We start from the raw sequence: 18134 nt of genomic DNA, 5'->3' as shown, positions 1-18134 counted from the left end.
ATGAGAAAATACACATTCGGAATACACAAATGCACATTTTGTTTTGTTAAGTATTACTGCACTGTTGGAGAAACATAAGCATTTCGCTGCACCTGCTAAAACAAATTACTGGACAAATACAATTTCATTTGATTAATATGTTTAGCTGCGCTATTATAATATTCGCAGACTTCTTCTCTAGGCATTATAATTAACATTTAACATTAACATTTAAGTCATTTAGCAGACGCTCTTATCCAGAGCGACTTACAAATTGGTGCATTCACCTTATGATATCCAGTGGAACAACCACTTTACAATAGTGCATCTAACTCTTTTAAGGGGGAGGGGGGGTTAGAAGGATTACTTTATCCTATCCTAGGTATTCCTTAAAGAGGTGGGGTTTCAGGTGTCACAGAAATAAGAAATAATATTCGCAGACTTCTTCTCTAGGCATATATGACAACACAAAGGCTTATTCTCGGATCATAGATCAGTGTATGCCATATTAGTCTCACAAAACAAGAAAGTGTATTCCTCTTGTTGCAAGCCTACATCTCTAGCCTGATTCTTCCCTGCAGCACAACATTCCCTTAGTCCCCGTCGTTGCTGTCTGTCCTCACTGTTCCAGTGGTGGTTTTATGTTAAGCTAGGAACTCGACTGTAGTTTTATTAACGACACGTTTATGAACAATCAAATGGTCCTCGTAAACATTTATTGAAGGGCATAAAAACATGCACTGCCACTTGCCGAATATAGCCGCTGTAGTTGGCCATGTTTCAAGCATCGTAGAAGTAACTCTTTCCTCTATCTATCCAAACATCATTTGGGGGGGAAAAATATCCCACTTCTGCTTCTTTGTTGTCTGTGCAAACTTTTTTCTTGTATATACATTTTGGTGCAATGGTAGTAGGATAGAATGTACAATATTATCTATGCAGGCTGCTCATAAAATCAAGTAGACTATATTTTCTCCAAATGAAAAGATAAATACCGTTATACAATGAACAACGCAGAATAATTCAAAGCCTAATGTGTTAGAGAGTGAGTTTAATGATCCATTTTACTACTGAACTATGTCTATACGCGCATAAACCTGGACTACGGAGACATTAGACAGAGATTGATTACATCAGCAAATAGTGCCTACGATTTCATAGTTTGACGACTAGTTTCACATATTCTACTCATTTTTGCTGCTATTTGATCAAAGTCAGAACATAATACTGTTGAATTTACCTCATATGCACCCAGGAAAAAAACATCTGAATATGATTCTATAATCCATGACTAGTGCAACGCTATGCCAGGATAACTCGCGCATTGATCCACAGTGCAATGTTTGTGGGGGTAAATATAATCACGTGTTGCTTCGGCAGCCAATAGCAGCCGGGGAAGCTTTGAGAAATAATTACCTGCCTTGATTGTTCTATGGGTAGATAAAAAAGTACACATACACTCCAAAAAATTATCGGATGCATGTAAAATAGACGGGCAGCATCGACATGTCGGCCACGGTTCCCTTAAGTAATTATTATGTAGATTCCTTGATAAACCACGAAAGCGAGGATGTTCTTGCGGCTCGATTCTCGGCTTCTGGTTCGCACCCTACCGGCCCTCGTCCGACGTCCCTCGTATCGGAGTGTGGTGACTATCCCTCCTGCAGCTTTGCCTCTAAACCATCCGTTTTCACTACATCCTGGACCCCTGTTCACTCCCAGTCCTCAGTGGTTTACCATCCATACAGCCATCAACCTCATCTAGGAACGGACTCAAGGTATGTGCGGTCATGGCTGGAGCCGATCTCGGGGGCAATGTCCTTTCCAGGCTACCCTGCCAACGCCAGACACTATGGGCTGAAGCCCGACGCCTTCCAGGAGCATCGAGCCAGTGACTGCCTCGCCTCCAACGGACGCACCTACACGGATTATATATATTGCACCACCGCTGACATCCGAGAAAAGACCCAACCTAACATCCCTTCTCCCGAGACCGAGCCTTTGGCTTTCGGGAAGCATAAAGAGGAGAAGCCAGAATTAGACCCGAGTAAGTTCGAGCCCCTTGTTCAAAACCGGGAATGGGAGTGGGAATGGGATTCTGTCTGTGTTCATTTAATTTGGTTTAGAGCTAGGCTATGGCGTCTCTCTGCCATAATTTCGTCCCCCTTTCTTTCCTCGACTGAATCTACTCGGCTAGGGGGTCTACCTTGAGGGACTGTAAAGAGACAAACGCTAGTTGGATTGGGCTATAAAACGAAGAGCGGGTTATAAAATAGGACTACTTGAAACACCTATGGACGTTGTAAATTTGAGGGACTCTGCAACATGCCCGCATCTCAGCAAATCTGTTTTGGTGTTTTAGATGCCAATTACTTTTTGCCCAAGAATTGGGACTGTCAATATTAATAATCATTATAAACCATGTTGTATGGCCACTATGATTTATGCTACTATTTTACAATGCTAGTAGACTATGCCGCTATATCCCCCATAGTCTACTAGTAAATAAACTACAATTATATTTTAAAGAGATATTATGTTGCTATGTCAAGTATATCCAGTAAAACTGGACCCTCCCTAGAAAAACACCGAAGATAAACCCTGATAAGGAACTGCAGTAGCATGGCAACACATGAACACGCGGTGTAGCGTAAGTGTATGTTGTCTGTTGTCATCCTACATACTCTTTTTCCATTCCAAACCAAATGTCGATATAACTCCAACAGTTGAGGAATGTTTGCAACATATTCGAGGGACTTTCACTGACATGTAAAGGCTTGAAATACAGGCCGTTTTTATGGGCCTATAAAGCGAATAGGCATTGAGTATTTTACGATGGCATTTCTCAGAAGTCCAAGAAAGGGAAAAGCTGGAAGAGCATCACTAAATTTGACGTTTGTTTCCTACAGCATTATATTTACTAATAGATTTGAGGGACCACCACTACCTCTGAGATCTAGCATAGCTTTTGGAAACCCAAAAGTACAAGGCCTTATCATGCGTCATTGCCTCAAATTTGATATTATTGCTGACTGATAATGTGTTATCTGTTTTTATGTGTTGATTTTCAGATAACCCAGTTGCAAACTGGATTCACGCGCGTTCAACAAGGAAGAAGCGGTGCCCTTATTCAAAATACCAGACTCTCGAACTTGAAAAGGAGTTTTTGTTCAATATGTACCTAACCAGAGACCGTCGATACGAGATGGCAAGTGTCCTCAACCTCACGGAGAGGCAGGTCAAAATCTGGTTCCAGAACCGGCGCATGAAGATGAAGAAAATGAACAAGGAAAAAACTGACCGCAACAAAGAACAATAATAAAGGAATGGTTACAACAACGACAAAGGACAAAAACAAGAATCAGACAACAGTAAAATAACCACTATTGCCATGGATAACAACAAAGATAAACCAAAATACATGACGCCCCCTTCTTAATGTTGGATTTTGTGTTGGATGTTGTTTTTGTTTATGTTTTTTTATTAACCCCACCTTCCATGTTTGATGCTAAATATTTTTTGTTTCTCCACATGTACCTTTCCTTGTCTAGGTTTAAAATAACCTTTAAGGAAAGAAAACATTTGCACTTGTGAAGATACCTGTAGGCCTATATGTTTATTTACACAAGGGACATTTTAATGAAACATATTTTGAACAAATGTATAACTGTCCCGAAGTATAAGGAATGGAACACTGGAATGATTTTAATTTCTACCCTCCATAATTTATGATGTCCGTGCGAATATTCCTTACATGTGTGTTTCTTGTGAATGTTATGCAGGGGTTGTGGCATATTTTGTACAGAAAGAGAACATCTGCACTCTGCAAAATGTTTGTCTGTCTTGTGTATATGTGGTAACGTATCCGTTCGGTGTACCTATTTGTGCGTTTCGTATTATTTTGACTGTATAGACACGTGCCATTCATTATAGAAAGTGTAGATATAGACCTACTCAAATATAAAAATGATCATGAGGCTCTTGTGTTTCCTGTATTTTCAAGCAATGTCTCTTAACAAAACAGACGTAGATATGCATATAGTCTTACTACCCATGCAAACCAATGTAAAACTAAATATTGCGACGTAGAGCACACATTTGAGGCGCTTCAAATAGACGAAGCCAGTATATTAATGATGTCAACACAAATGCACACAAACCAGATTTCTGTTAATCTGGAGAGAAACAGCTTTAATACGTTTAATAGCCCAATTTCCCCGGAAGTGGAATATTGGAAGCAGATGGAACGTTTTCTAATCTTCTGTTAGCATTTCCAGGCTAGGCAGACTCTTGGGGCTACCACGCGCGCCCGTAAATGGGTGATTATTTCGAGTAGGCCAACACCACAATGATGTAACTAAATATGATTTAACGAAACTTTTGTGCACTCCTTTTATATGCTGTTGTGACACAAATTATATTTGAATGCATTACTATATGTTTACAAGTCCACTAGGTATGCACAGGCCACCACAAGTATCCACAAACAACCACATTTAAACCACATTTAGGTCTAATTGTAAACATCAAAGACATATAAATCAACATTTAGTAGTCAAATGTTTTATAGAACCAATTAGATACCGTCATTACTCATAACTTGGAAAAATATATACATTTATTTCGTGAAAAAACAATGGCAGACAAACAACATAAATGTGGTTGTCAACTTCATATGCAAATTTGACAAATAAACCAGTGTGTCATCACAGACCTATCATATCTGTGTCACTTGAAATCCTTTTTAAAGCAGGAATACTAACAGCTGCTGGTTAAGATATTATTATATCTTTAACAATTTGCCACATTTTCTAAATTGAATAAGGCCCTATAACGTTACGTGTTTGTAAAGCTAAGGGAAAAGTTTAGGGCCTGTAAGAATCGTGCGACTGAGATCCTGGATTAAAACCTTCTTTCAGTCAACTTGCTGATAAGAAAAATAAAAAATAAATATTTTTACCTCAACTAAATTACAGTTAGAAACACATTTCGAGCCATTGGACCTATTTGAAAGGTAACGAAATTAAAATGTTCTAACGTGAAAATAAATTCCCATGTCTGGCATTTGTTTACTGGGTCTTGGCCTAAATTGCCTTTTTGTGGTGTCGAACAATACGGACAGGATGCTGTAATTTCAAAGCCCAATCCAGTGCATTTCCGCACAGGACAAAAATGCTGCGTTTACAGCCCTGCTAGAACTCAGTTGCTTGTCTCAAATGCAGACGAACAAAGCAAACCCGACTAACTGGCTAGACGTCTGGCCTAAATTACTTTATGGTTTTAATGGTGGGACGGTGTGTGATGTTGGGCTCGTTCAAAGGGGGCTTGCTGCAGCTAGTTTGTCTGTTGGGCCCACCGCAAACATGCCGCTGCCTTTAAAAAAGGGTTTTATTTAATCTTAATTTAACTAGGCAAGTCAGTTAAGAACAAATTATTATTTACAATGACGGCCTATTGGGGAACAGTGGGTTAACTGCCTTGTTCAGGAGCAGAACGACAGTGTTTTACCTTGTCAGCTCGGGAATTCGATCCAGCAACCTTTTAGTTACTGGCCCAACGCGCCCCTAGGCTACATTTGCCAACCTCTAAGGGCAGCTCCCTCTCTGAGCAGGTCAGAGTAGACCTAGGCTATCTGACCGCAAGACGAAACCAACGTCAAAAGCAGCATATTCGCATTGGACAATGTACATGTATCTATAGTGGTTAGCAGACAACCCATAGGACAGTATCATGAAAAGCAACAAATATCCTGAGTCTACTGAAATAAAAGCAGACGCTAAACGTAGGAAGCCTACTAATATAGTTTATTTGACGGATCGTGAAATATATATTCAACACATTTGTTATGTCGTCAACTGCATTTTTCCCTCCTGTAATATATGTGGGTTTGATAAAACCATGCATGGTGCAGTTGAATGTTGGTGATCGACCTTAACACTAGATGCCGCTGTTGACCGACTCTTTGGGCCTGTACCGCTAGTGCCTCCGTGCTGTGAATTTGCGTGGTGCAAAAACAGGGAGTAGGCTAGACGTATGCCTGTAGGTCTACTGATGAAAGAAATGCTGCTTCGGTCGTTCATCACATTTTTAAGAAAAAATGTTGTGATATAATTGACTGTCTCACTTGTAGAACTGGGTACAGGATACATAGATTATGCCTGTTTAACCTTTCATGCGCTTGTGTTGTGTGTATAGCCTAGTAATTGTAGGCTATTTCTAGGATAGGTCCATTTTGCATTTGTACATTCCTTTACCTAAATGAGCCATTTACATATTTTATGACCTTTACATTAGTAGAACATTAGCCTAATATTTGTTAACACACTAAAGCTGTTTTGTATACATGTTATGGATTCATTATGCATGATTGTAAACTGTTAACAACTGCTAGCAAATCGATTAGGTTGATTCTGTATATGTGCACCAACATTGATGCTCAATTAACATTCGGACTAACATTTGAAAACATCACACTTTTAAAGTTAAGCGCACTTATTTGCCACTGTTTTTACGCCAGTGGTGTGGCCTAGTTTTCCTGTGGAGAGGCGTGGACCGTGCACCATAAACTTGTATTAGCCACCATATATATACTTAATAGAATATGACACATTTCCGTATCAAACCACTTTAAGAAGAAAACATCTTCAAACAAGTAAAATGAACAAATAAAGAAAGTATTTATTTCAATTTATTGACAAATAACACTAAAGGCTTCAATAATCAATTACCCTAATACAAATTTTAACATGAATACTATATCCTAATAATAATATTATAATACGAGAAGAATAATTATTGTAATAATAATGTTATAATTAGCAATTATAGGCCTACATCAGAAGCAGTATTATAATAGTAGCCTAGTATAGTGAGGTTTTTATAGTTATTTTCTGTGTTTTTGTTGTTGAAATATGTCTATAACAGCAGCTCAAATTTCCACGACGGTAAATTGCAACAAAGACCAGCAATCAGCATATTTATAGACTGTACGACAAGTCTATAAATTTTCTGTGTGCCTTTCCTATTTTACGATCATGTGTAAAAATCGTCAGTAACACCACAAAACCCACATGAGCGCATTCAGGGAGAGACGTTGCTGCAACTACACTAGACACAACTGAAATAAATATTGTACCAGCAATATGTACGCAGGAATAACGAGACATCTAATGCAAGCGGCATATTTACTACATCTACTCATAGGTTTAACAGGGTCAGTACAGTGAGTCGGGTATTCACAACAGGTCGTGTTTATATTTGAGCGTTACGGTGTTTCACGGCCTTCTGTAGTTTAAGTGCGCGAGGGACATGGGACATCGCTTAGACCTATATATATCTCAAGTATGAACACGTAGCATGGGCGAATGTTGCGCAACAAGGGTTAGACATTTGTATATTTTTGTGATTTTGTTAAAGATGTCATTATAGCCTTATTATTGTATGCTATTATCAGTAGACTTACGCACGTTGTATATGCTAAGCCTGGTCTACTCGTTTTTGAAAGTTATATAGGACTATATGTTTTGATTCACTGTCATAATAGCAGGCAGTATAGCGGGCCCGCAAGCAGTGCTATTGTGTAGGCCAAGTATTTATGGTAGGCTACGCTAACAGCATCCTATTTAAACCATTAGTTGATATAAGCAATGGCTCAGAAACATGAGGACTTTATGAACAAAGCCTTTTTATTCTATTCTTTAGGCTATATGTGTGTACTTCTATGTATCATGTAAGCACCGTGTAAGATTAATATGACCACAACGATATTTTGATTTGATAATTTTCACATCTTATGCATCAATTTGAACTCCTCTATCTAATAGAATGGTTAGCGCATGTTGCCTCTTAAGGGGTATGTAGCCTACCCGCTGACAGCTTGTGGAAAAATTAAGGGGGGGGGGGGGGGGGTGATTGGTGTTGGGAGGGGGAATTGTGGTGGGGGTGGTTGGGTGGGAAGCAAAAAAAAAAAAGGAACGCTTGTGACTCTGTCCGCGGAGCAAGCCAGCTTGAACCTCAATGCATCCAAAGCACACACCATGAGCCGGATTTGAGGCTGAAAAATAGAAGATACTGGAGATAGTGAGAGAGACTCGATGAGAAGAGTGTTGGAGCGCGAGAGAGCTGCCTTAGACTGTCCAAAGGGGCAGCGTTTCTCCATCTAGTTCCGGTTTGTCAGTCTGCGCTGTGTGCGACTGGGAACCTAAACTAAAGGCTGCCACAATCCAAAAGAGGATATTCTACAACGAAGAAACCTCGTCTGTTGTTTAATGCAAACTAAACAATGAGCTCATATTTTGTTAACCCTCTTTTCTCCAAATACAAAGGCTGTGAATCACTGGAGCCAGCTTACTACGACTGCAGGTTCCCACAAAGCGTTGCCCGTAGCCACGCGCTGGTCTACGGACCCGGGGCAGCTGCATCGGGCTTTCAACAGCCGTCCCATCATGTCCAGGATTTTTTCCACCATGGGACCACGGGGATCTCCAATCCTGCATACCAACAGAACCCCTGCGCACTGGCTTGCCATGGAGACGCAACGAAATTTTATGGATATGAAGCTCTTCCGAGACAACCGCTTTATGGTACCCAGCAAGAGCCAAGCCTCGCGCAATACCCAGACTGTAAATCGTCTAACGGCTCTAACCCCGGTGAAGGACAGGGCCATTTAAATCAGAACTCGTCTCCCACTCTTATGTTTCCTTGGATGAGACCCCACGGTTAGAATTATTTTGTGTTCTTTTTTATATAGCTATAAATGTGTGTAATATGTGTGTGTGTGTGTGTGTGTGTGTGTGTGTGTGTGTGTGTGTGTGTGTGTGTGTGTGTGTGTGTGTGTGTGTGTGTGTGTGTGTGTGTGTGTGTGTGTGTGTGTGTGTGTGTGTGTGTGTGTGTGTGTAACCTACGTGCGTAAAAGCAAAATATGTAATAAGGAATGGAGGCTGTATCTATTTATTTATTACATTTTTGTGCAACAAATATACATTTCACCCAAAGTAAACGGATTAGGCCTATCTATAGCTCTCGCAAGTATACACAACAGTAGCACTGTAATGTGTAAGGTATAACATAAACATATACCCTTCTTACAAACAATCAGGTTCTCATGTAATAATTCCCAAATAATTAAAAACCAATGCTGGCTAACTTGACGAAGGTTTTGGTGATAAAGATTGTGTTTTGCCTGAGAAAATCTAAAATGACAAAAAAACAACAACAGAAATCCAGTTATTTGAAGTACCTGAAGTACAACTAAGTGCATCCTAAATAAAATTGAAACCTACTCACCAGAATGCCCTAAAAATGTTATGACCAATATGACCAAGTTATTACAGTAACAATAAATGACTTTTAAAGGAAATATGAGGTACTTTGTAATGCTTCTAACATTACTATTTTACGTGATAGTCATCCCGTTCACATTTCCTTACCCTAAACCAAGCTAATAGGCTAGTGGATGTTAAATAGTTAGAATGAAACCTTATGGACTAGATCGTTTAGATTGTTTTTAATGTGATACTAGATAGATGTTTTTTAGGCCTAAATATACTTTCCTCCACCTTCTGCAGAAGAACGTGTATCCATTGTGTGTGTGAGGTGTGTGTGTTTTTGTGTGTGTGTGCGCGCGCGTGCGTACACAGTTACCTGTTACATCATTGAAAAAGCAAATGTTAGGTTGTACTTTCTAGCTCATGCACATTTCAATGGAATGTAGCTATAAGCTAAACCGACTCCAAATACAAACCATCATAGCTATTATTGTTTGTTCTTTTATCTTATCGCCCGAAGATGATCTCATTTATTTAAGTCATCGCACTATGGGCCTATACAGTACGTGATTGAGAGTTGTTTTTTCTTTCATCCTGAAATTTTAATGCCACCATCAAATTCATTGTTATTTACTAACCTTATTTACTATTTAATTTAAGCACCAGGGAGGCGAAATGGAAGACAAACCTACAGTCGCTACCAAACTCTGGAACTGGAGAAGGAGTTTCTCTTCAATCCTTATCTTACACGCAAGCGGCGGATCGAGGTGTCCCATGCCCTGAGTCTCACCGAGAGGCAGGTCAAGATATGGTTTCAAAATCGACGAATGAAGTGGAAAAAAGAAAACAACAAAGACAAGTTTCCTGGCCAGAGAGGAGAGGCGGATGCTGATGCCGAGCCTGAGGAGGAGGGCAACGAGGACGGTGACGGGGAACAGGGGGAAGAGAAAGAAGTGGAAGAGAAAAATAAAGTTGATCACAAGGAGTGATTTTATGGTCATTTATGGTTTAATGGCAGAAAAAGAGAAACAAGGGGTCCCATATAGTAGACGGGGAGAGGAGAGAAGAAGGCAGAGAGCGTCAACTTTATGGCCACGGTTTTATTAGTCAACATTTACATTACATTTAAGTCATTTAGCAGACGCTCTTATCCAGAGCGACTTACAAGGGAAAGGGACAAAAGATCTTACAGATATTGCTGGCATAATCATTTATCTATTTCTCCCTCCTCACGATGCTTTAGGGATACAAATTAGTTATTTTGTAGTTTTGGACGTTTCCTTACAATATACATTTGCCAATATTACATCTGGGAAAGATAATGGTAGTACATAGGTGATCTTTGTATGTGTTAACTTTAAACGCATGTTTAATTAACAGAGTAGGGTACTTTTAGAATATGTTTTGTTTGGTTTATCTGACAAAAGCATAACCAAACAAATGCATATAGGAAGACCGCGCAAGGTCCACAAACCTTGACCAATGCCAATCTAACCTTGTAAATACACAACAAATTCACAATAGACATCTTTGCGAATATGTGATTTAAAATCGTAAGCAAAACGTAAATAAAAACAATGTTCAATGTCATGACAGCAGTGTGACTTCTGAGGGAAATAACATTGATTAGCAGCAGGCTCATATGTAAAATACATGTTTTAATTGTTTTTATTATACTTCATTGTCATTTGTGGTGAATGGCCAAGACAAGAATATGTGGTTCTTACTTCATATATAGTTTTGTTAGAATTACCAGGGACATGCAATCGTTTAAAATTCTTAAGACGCTACCTAAAACAGGGAAAATTGCAATAGAGATTTCTAAATGGAGATTTCAAATGACAATGTTTTTATCGTGTTATATTAACGTTATATGATTCAATTATATATAATTTGCCCAATATATACCTATGCTTGTTTAAGACAATTTGTGAGTCTTAGGAAGACACAGTTAGCTCAAAGCCAAGTAAACGATTTGTCGTTCGAGATTGTACCACGGCACTACCTACTAAAACAGAGCTTTGCCTTTTACTTAATTTGTATTCAATAATAATGGCACTGCTATGTTTAGATGAAAACCTATATTTCCCCAACAACTAAAACTGCCTATAGAAAACGCACATGACTGTGTGTGATAATAATACCTGCTACAATTGCAAGGGTTTTAAGAAGTAAGGAGTGTTCTTTTAATGTGCTGGTGATAATAGAGTAGTTTTTTTGCACTGAATATAATCTTTATGTACGTCTTGTTGTATTCTTGATGTTAATATGCTCGTTTGCTGGTGTTTCCCATGTGAACGACGGAATTGTGTGTCCCCGCCATTGTTGTTGACATAAAAAGATGAATAAACAAGATGGCTCACAATCGTTCCTCTTCTTGGCTGTAAGAACTTGTTGACTGAATGACTAAATGACTGAGCGTGCATGGGCTAGACTACTGTTTCTACTGTCTGTCCTCTACACAACACCGAGCAACCCCTCATGTACACTGCAACGGAAAACTCAATGACATGCTATTTGTTTTAAATTATGAACAGTAAAATACTCTGAAAAGTTTTACTGCTGCAAACTGTAAATTATGGTGCATTGTGGGGAAATGTTGTGTTCAGGAAATAATGGCTGTATTTTGAATACTACTGTAATTCCACCCCACATAATACAGTACCGTACCGTATTTTTGGGGCACCAACAACCTTTTGACCATTAGTGGGTGCATGGTATTGTTGTTTCTGGCTCAATAGCATATTTTGAGACATGCATTGTCAGAGGCTATATTTGTTGCACATGTGTGTGAGAATGCTGTACCAACTTAGCTCCTATGTGGTTATCGTGCTCCACCAACTTAAAATGTATAGGGGAAAGATTGGAGCGGCAGCAAGTCTTGAACCTTAACATTTGCCCTGTAGTCGCTGCCGGTTTATAAGCATTTGTTAAGGTCTATAAAAGTGCATGTGATATAAAAACCAAATATACATTTTTATAAACTGGGTTGTTCAAGCCCTGAATGCTGATTGACTGACAGCCGTGGTATATCAGACCATGTACCATAGGCATGACAAAACATGTATTTTTACTGCTCTAATTACACTGGTAACCAGTTTGTAATAGCAATAAGGCACCTTGGGGGTTTGTGGTATATGGCCAATATACCACAAAGCACAAATAGGGCTGTATCCAGGCACTCTGTGTTGAGTCTTGCATAAGAGCAGCCCTTGGCCGTAGTATATTGGCCATATACCACACCACCTCTGGCCCTATTGCTTAAATATGCTGCAATGTTTGTAAACACTTTACCTAGCAGCCAACCTGCTTGCACCAATCCCTCACAATTACAGTAAAATAATGTGAAATACAAACTCCTCCCCTCAATTTCATTCATTCCGATTATGGTAGACTTTACTTTTTTACAGTATAATGCAGTCAATTTTATTGTATTGTAGTGTGTGTCGTTACACAGTACTTGCTTTGATACCATATTTATATTACAGTAAGTGTCATATGAAATGCAGAATTTTACATGCCACCGAGGTGCCTGTAAGCTACTGTCAAAATCACAGTAACCCCATTTACAGTGTAGGCTACAGAGTAGACAAGGGCTGCCCAATCCTCTTCCTGGAGATCTACCATCCTGTGGGTTTTCAATCGAACCCTAATTTAACACACCTTATTCTACTAATTGCTCAACAAGACCTTAACTAGCTGAATCAGATATGCTAAATCAGGTTTGGGCTGAAAACCTACAGGACAGTAGATCTCCAGGAAGAGGGTTGGGCAGCCCTGGACTAGACTATACCCTCAAATGATTCTTGACTCAAATGGTTCTTGACTATACCCCCTAGACAATACCCTCAAAACATTTTAGAGGAATGGCACACTGTTGATTATTATTGTGCCAATACCCATTAAACTACACTATAAAAAGTAACTGTCTAACTCATTAAAGAAATTGAGTAGTGGCGACTCAAACATCTCCAACAGTCAGTAGAACTCAAATCATAAAAGTCGTACTAACTCAGATGTCAATAAGATTTCTTATAACTTAATGTTTTTGAGTACAGTTAACAAATATTAGGTTATTGAGTAAGTATAACTTCATTTATTTATGTTCTGCTAATCTAAAGTGATTGAGATTTTACAAGTTATAATTATTTCATATTTTAAAGTAAATCTAAGGTTTATTAAATAAGTTGTTCTTGCTTGATTCTATTATGTTTTGCATCTTTACTTAAATTAATAAAGTAAGTGTCAGACACATTGATATTTGAGTAAAAAACACTTCTGTGTTGTGCTGATATAGAATTATTACGTTTTTGCAAGTTATGAATATACTAGTGCTACGTGGGTAATAGATGTTTTTTTACTTTATGATACTTTTACACAATGTTGTATGCATGTTTAAAGAAAGAAATGCATATTTCTAAAATACTATTAAGCATATGCTATGCTACAAGTTGTAATTAATCATGATGAATAAATATCAAAACCGTCAGGCAAATTGATGTTGAATAATGAGACAAGCCATTCCCACCATCAACAAGGTGTGTGCCACTCTTAATGATAGAGGCTAATACAGCTTCCTGTAATGATTACCGGCCTCTCTCCAGTTACTGCTAGAGGAATGAGCACTGTGCTCAACAATGCCTGCTATAATGTGGGATAAAATGACAAGTTGTCAAATATATAAAACAATGTTAAACATTAAGACACAACCACTGAAAATGACTAATCCGAATTTAAAAAGAGAACCAAAACACTTCATTACTTTCAGTTCAGTGGAGGCTGCTGAGGGGAGGACAGCTCATAATAACAGCTGAAATGGAGTAAATGGAATGGCATCAAACACATGGAAATCATGTTTCATGTATTTAATACCCTTCCACTGATTCCGTTCCAGCCATTACTATGAGCCCGTTCTCCCCAATTAAGGTGCAACCAACCTCCTTTGTTTGAGTTGGGTTACTCAAATGATTCTTGGCAACAGGTTTCCACAACAACGGAAAATTGTTAGCCGAACGAATTACTTTTTACAGTGTAGCTCTGATGCAATATTGCCACTTAAATTGAAGTTGTACTCGTAGCCTGCATATTTCTCCATAGTCCACTTTGACGACCAGAAGCTTCTCAGTGTCACAGCCCCTTGACTTATTTCACATTTTGTTGTGTTAAATCCGGAATTCAAATGTTTTTTCTCGTCCATTACCGCATAATGGAAGTGAAAACTTGTTTTGAGACATTTTTGCAAATTTATTGAATTTACTGTACCTCTGCCCCTCAGGAACAGTCACTGTCTTCTTGGTAAGCAACTCCAGTGTAGATTTGGATTTGTGTTTTAGGTTATTGTCCTGCTGGTGGAAAGCAGACTGGTGGAAAGCTCCTTTCCATTTCTATTTATCCTGAAAAACTCCCCTGTCCTTAACAATTACAAGCATACCCATAACATGATGCAGCCACCACCATACTTTATAATATGGAAGTGGCACTCAGTCATTTGTTGTATTGGATTTGCACAAACATAACACTTTGTATTCAGGACGAAAAGTGAATTGCTTTGTCACATTTTTTTTGCAGTATTACTTTAGTGGCTTGTTGCAAACCGGATGTGACAAAAAATATATTTAATCAATTTTAAATTCAGGCTGTAACACAACAAAATGTGGAAAAAATAAATGGGTGTGAATACTTTCTGAAGGCACTGTACATAGGCCTACACTTGACCTGTTCTACTCTGTAATGTGAACAGGGAAGTCTGAAACATATTAGTTATTGATATGATGACTATGTAGTTACATCTAGTAACACTTTAATCACCATATACATTGAAATGACCAGTAAGTGTAATAAATAATTTCATACAGAGTTAGAAATCCATCACTCATATTACCAATAGACAAACACTCTGTGGCTCGACATGTTTTGAGAGATAGTTTTCCAGTACCATGTACAATGACAATTGTTCTATCGGTCTATTGGAGACACAGTCAACAATAGACCTAGTATCTCAAAATAATTGCCCTAATGCTATTGATATCAGTTGAAGCTGTGGTATCAATAGCTAAAGAGTAACTACGTCCTGTTCAAAAGCAATCACAGTATTTAAAAAATAAAGGGGTGCGTAGTCTTGGTTACCCCAAAGTAAACTTCTCTTGCCAAAGTTTGTCATTTCCTATTTGACTTCTTGGGGGGATGCCGTTAACAATTCTTATGACCTTTGTGCAAACGGAGGAAGCGAAGTCTCCTCCCTCGCAAACAAAAACTCCAACCCCCCCCCATCCCCTAATATCACCAGTGTTTATCATGGCCAAAGGGGACATTTTAGTTTTCATTCATTTTTACAATATAGCCCATTTTGACTTTGTGGCTGTGGAAACAGTTTATCCTCCTCACACGGGCTTGAAAATCACTGATCCAGTTTAAGCACTGCATTCGCCCAATCCTGATTCGTCCAAATAATCAATGATGAAAACCCTAAACCAGGAACTACTGCAGCTTCAACTGATATCAATAGCATTAGGGCAATTATTTTGAGATACTAGGTCTATTGTTGACTGTGTCTCCAATAGACCGATAGAACAATTCTCATTGTACATGGTACTGGAAAACTATCTCTCAAAACATGTCGAGCCACAGTGTCACGCCCTGGCCTTAGTTATCTTTGTTTTCTTTATTATTTTAGTTAGGTCAGGGTGTGACATGGGGGATGTATGTGTTTTGTATTGTCTAGGGGTTTTGTATGTTTATGGGGCAGTGTCTAGTCTAGGTGTATGTATGTCTATGGTTGCCTAGATTGGTTCTCAATTAGAGACAGCTGTCTATCGTTGTCTCTGATTGGGAACAATATTTAGGCAGCCATATTCATTGGGTAGTTCGTGGGTTATTGTCTATGTCTATGTTGCATGTTTGCACATTGTTTATATAGCTTCACGGTCGTCGGCTTGTTGTTTTGTTTAGTTTGTCAAGTGTTCTTCGTTTCGTGTCATTAAACGTAGAATGTATTCACTTCACGCTGCGCCTTGGTCCTCCTCTCTTCCACCATATGACGATCGTGACACACAGAGTGTTTGTCTATTGGTAATATGAGTGATGGATTTCTAACTGTATGAAATTATTTATTACACTTACTGGTCATTTCAATGTATATGGTGATTAAAGAGTTACTAGATGTAACTACATAGTCACCATATCAATAACTAATATGTTTCAGACTTCCCTGTTCACATTACAGAGTGGAACAGGTCAAGTGTAGGCCTATGTACAGTGCCTTCAGAAAGCATTCACTCACACCATTTATTTTTCCACATTTTGTTGTGTTACAGCCTGAATTTACAATGTATTATATTGAGATTGTGTGTCACTGGCCTACACACAATACCCGATAATGTCTAAGTGGAATTACGTTTTAAGACATTTTTACAAATTAATTAAAAATGAAAAGCTGAAATGTCTTGAGTCAATAAGTATTCAATCCCTTTGTTACGGCAAACCTAAATAAGTTCCGGAGTAAAACTGTGCTTAAAAATTAACATAAGTTGGATGGACTCACTCTGTGTGCAATAATAGTGTTTAACATGATTTTTAAATGGACTCCCTCATCTCTGTACCCCACACATACAATTATCTGTAAGGTCCCTCAGTTGATCAGTGAGTTACAAACATAGATTCAACCACAAAAACCATGGATGTTTTCCAATGCCTTGCAAAGAAGGGCACCTATTGCTAGATGGGTAAAAATATACATACATGTATTTGCCTTTGAGCATGGTGATGTTATTAAATAAATGTTGGATGCTGTATCAATACATCCAGTCACTACAAAGATACATGCAGGCATCCTTCCTGGCTCAGTTGCTGAAGAGGAAGGAAACCTCTCAGTGATTTCACCATGAGGCCAATGGGGACTTTAAAACAATTACAGTTTAATGGCTGTGATAGGAGAAAACTGAGGATGGATCCACAACATTGTACTTACTCCATGATGGGGATCCCGAGTGGCGCAGCTGTCTAAGGCACTGCATCTTAGTGCTAGAGGCATTACTACAGACCCTGGTTCAATTCCAGGCTATGATTGGGAGTCCCATAGGGTGGTGCGCAATTAGCCCAGCATCATCTGGGTTAGGGTTTGGTCGAGGTAGGCTGTCATTGTAAATACGAATTTGTTCTTAACTGGCTTGCCTAGTTAAATAAAGGTTGAAACAACAAACATAAATAACAGAGTGTAAAGAAGGAAGCCTGTACAGAATAAATATATTTGAAAACATGCATCCTGTTTGCAATAAGGCACTAAATTAAAACTGCCAAAAATTTGTGAAAGAAATTAACTTTATGTCCTGAATACAAAGCGTTATGTTTAGGGCAAATCCAACAACACTCATCACTGAGTACCACTCTTCATATTTTCAATCATGGTGGTGGCTGCATCATGTTATGGGTATGCTTGTCATCAGCAAGGACTACAGAGTTTTATTTAGGATAAAAATAAATGTAATAGAGCTAAGCAGAGGAGGAAAACCTGGTTCAATCTGCTTTCCAACAGACACTGGGAGACAAATTCACCTTTCAGCAGGACAATGACCGAAAACACAAGGTCAAATAGACACCGGAGTTGCTTACCAAAATGACATTGAATGTTCTTGAGTGGCTTACTTACAGTTTTGACTTAAATCGGTTTGAAAGTCTATGGCAAGGCTTGAAAATATCTGTCTAGCAATGATCAACAAACAACTTGACAGAGGTTGAAAATGTTAAAAAAAAAAGAATGTGCAAATGTTGCACAATCCAGGTGTGCAAAGCTCTTAGAGACTTACCCAGAAAGACTCACAGCTGTAATCGCTGATAAAAGAGATTTTAACATGTAGTGACTCAAGATATATTAGTGTTTATTTTTCATTATTA

The 18134-nt window shown here is 38.6% G+C and overlaps 3 protein-coding genes across 6 annotated transcripts in view; all 3 read left to right on the top strand.

Annotated features, from left to right (window-relative positions):
• Positions 1-18134, top strand: part of LOC139557713 (homeobox protein Hox-C4a) — a 113483-nt gene that overhangs the window by 12377 nt on the left and 82972 nt on the right. The gene's annotated exons all lie outside the window — the stretch shown is intronic.
• On the top strand, positions 1413-3957 carry LOC139557716 (homeobox protein Hox-C9-like). Its single transcript, XM_071372838.1, has 2 exons — positions 1413-2026; positions 3051-3957. Exons 1-2 carry the CDS (start codon positions 1486-1488, stop codon positions 3296-3298), a joined length of 789 nt encoding a protein of 262 aa, XP_071228939.1. The 5' UTR covers positions 1413-1485; the 3' UTR covers positions 3299-3957.
• LOC139557712 (homeobox protein Hox-C8a-like) lies at positions 7946-11610 on the top strand. Of its 2 annotated transcripts, none has more exons than XM_071372828.1 (2): positions 7946-8696; positions 9912-11610. In XM_071372828.1, the coding sequence occupies exons 1-2, from the start codon at positions 8261-8263 to the stop codon at positions 10232-10234; spliced, it is 759 nt and encodes a 252-aa protein (XP_071228929.1). In that variant the 5' UTR covers positions 7946-8260; the 3' UTR covers positions 10235-11610. The 2 variants fall into 2 exon arrangements, with proteins under 2 accessions (XP_071228929.1, XP_071228928.1); XM_071372827.1 differs by having other exon boundaries at positions 9906-11610.

This window comes from Salvelinus alpinus, chromosome 28 (genome assembly GCF_045679555.1).
Source record: "Salvelinus alpinus chromosome 28, SLU_Salpinus.1, whole genome shotgun sequence".
NCBI classification, from domain to species: Eukaryota; Metazoa; Chordata; class Actinopteri; order Salmoniformes; family Salmonidae; genus Salvelinus; species Salvelinus alpinus.
This window is presented reverse-complemented; position numbering and strand designations above follow the sequence as displayed.

What these genes read in the sequence shown, in the direction of transcription:
- LOC139557716 (XM_071372838.1), top strand. Translation starts at nt 1,486, where the DNA reads ATGTCGGCCACGGTTCCCTTAAGTAATTATTATGTAGATTCCTTGATA. An exon ending in GAAGCCAGAATTAGACCCGA is followed by an intron (nt 2,027 to 3,050) that starts GTAAGTTCGAGC and finishes GTTGATTTTCAG; the next exon opens with ATAACCCAGTTGCAAACTGG.
- LOC139557712 (XM_071372827.1), top strand. Translation starts at nt 8,261, where the DNA reads ATGAGCTCATATTTTGTTAACCCTCTTTTCTCCAAATACAAAGGCTGT. An exon ending in TCCTTGGATGAGACCCCACG is followed by an intron (nt 8,697 to 9,905) that starts GTTAGAATTATT and finishes ATTTAATTTAAG; the next exon opens with CACCAGGGAGGCGAAATGGA.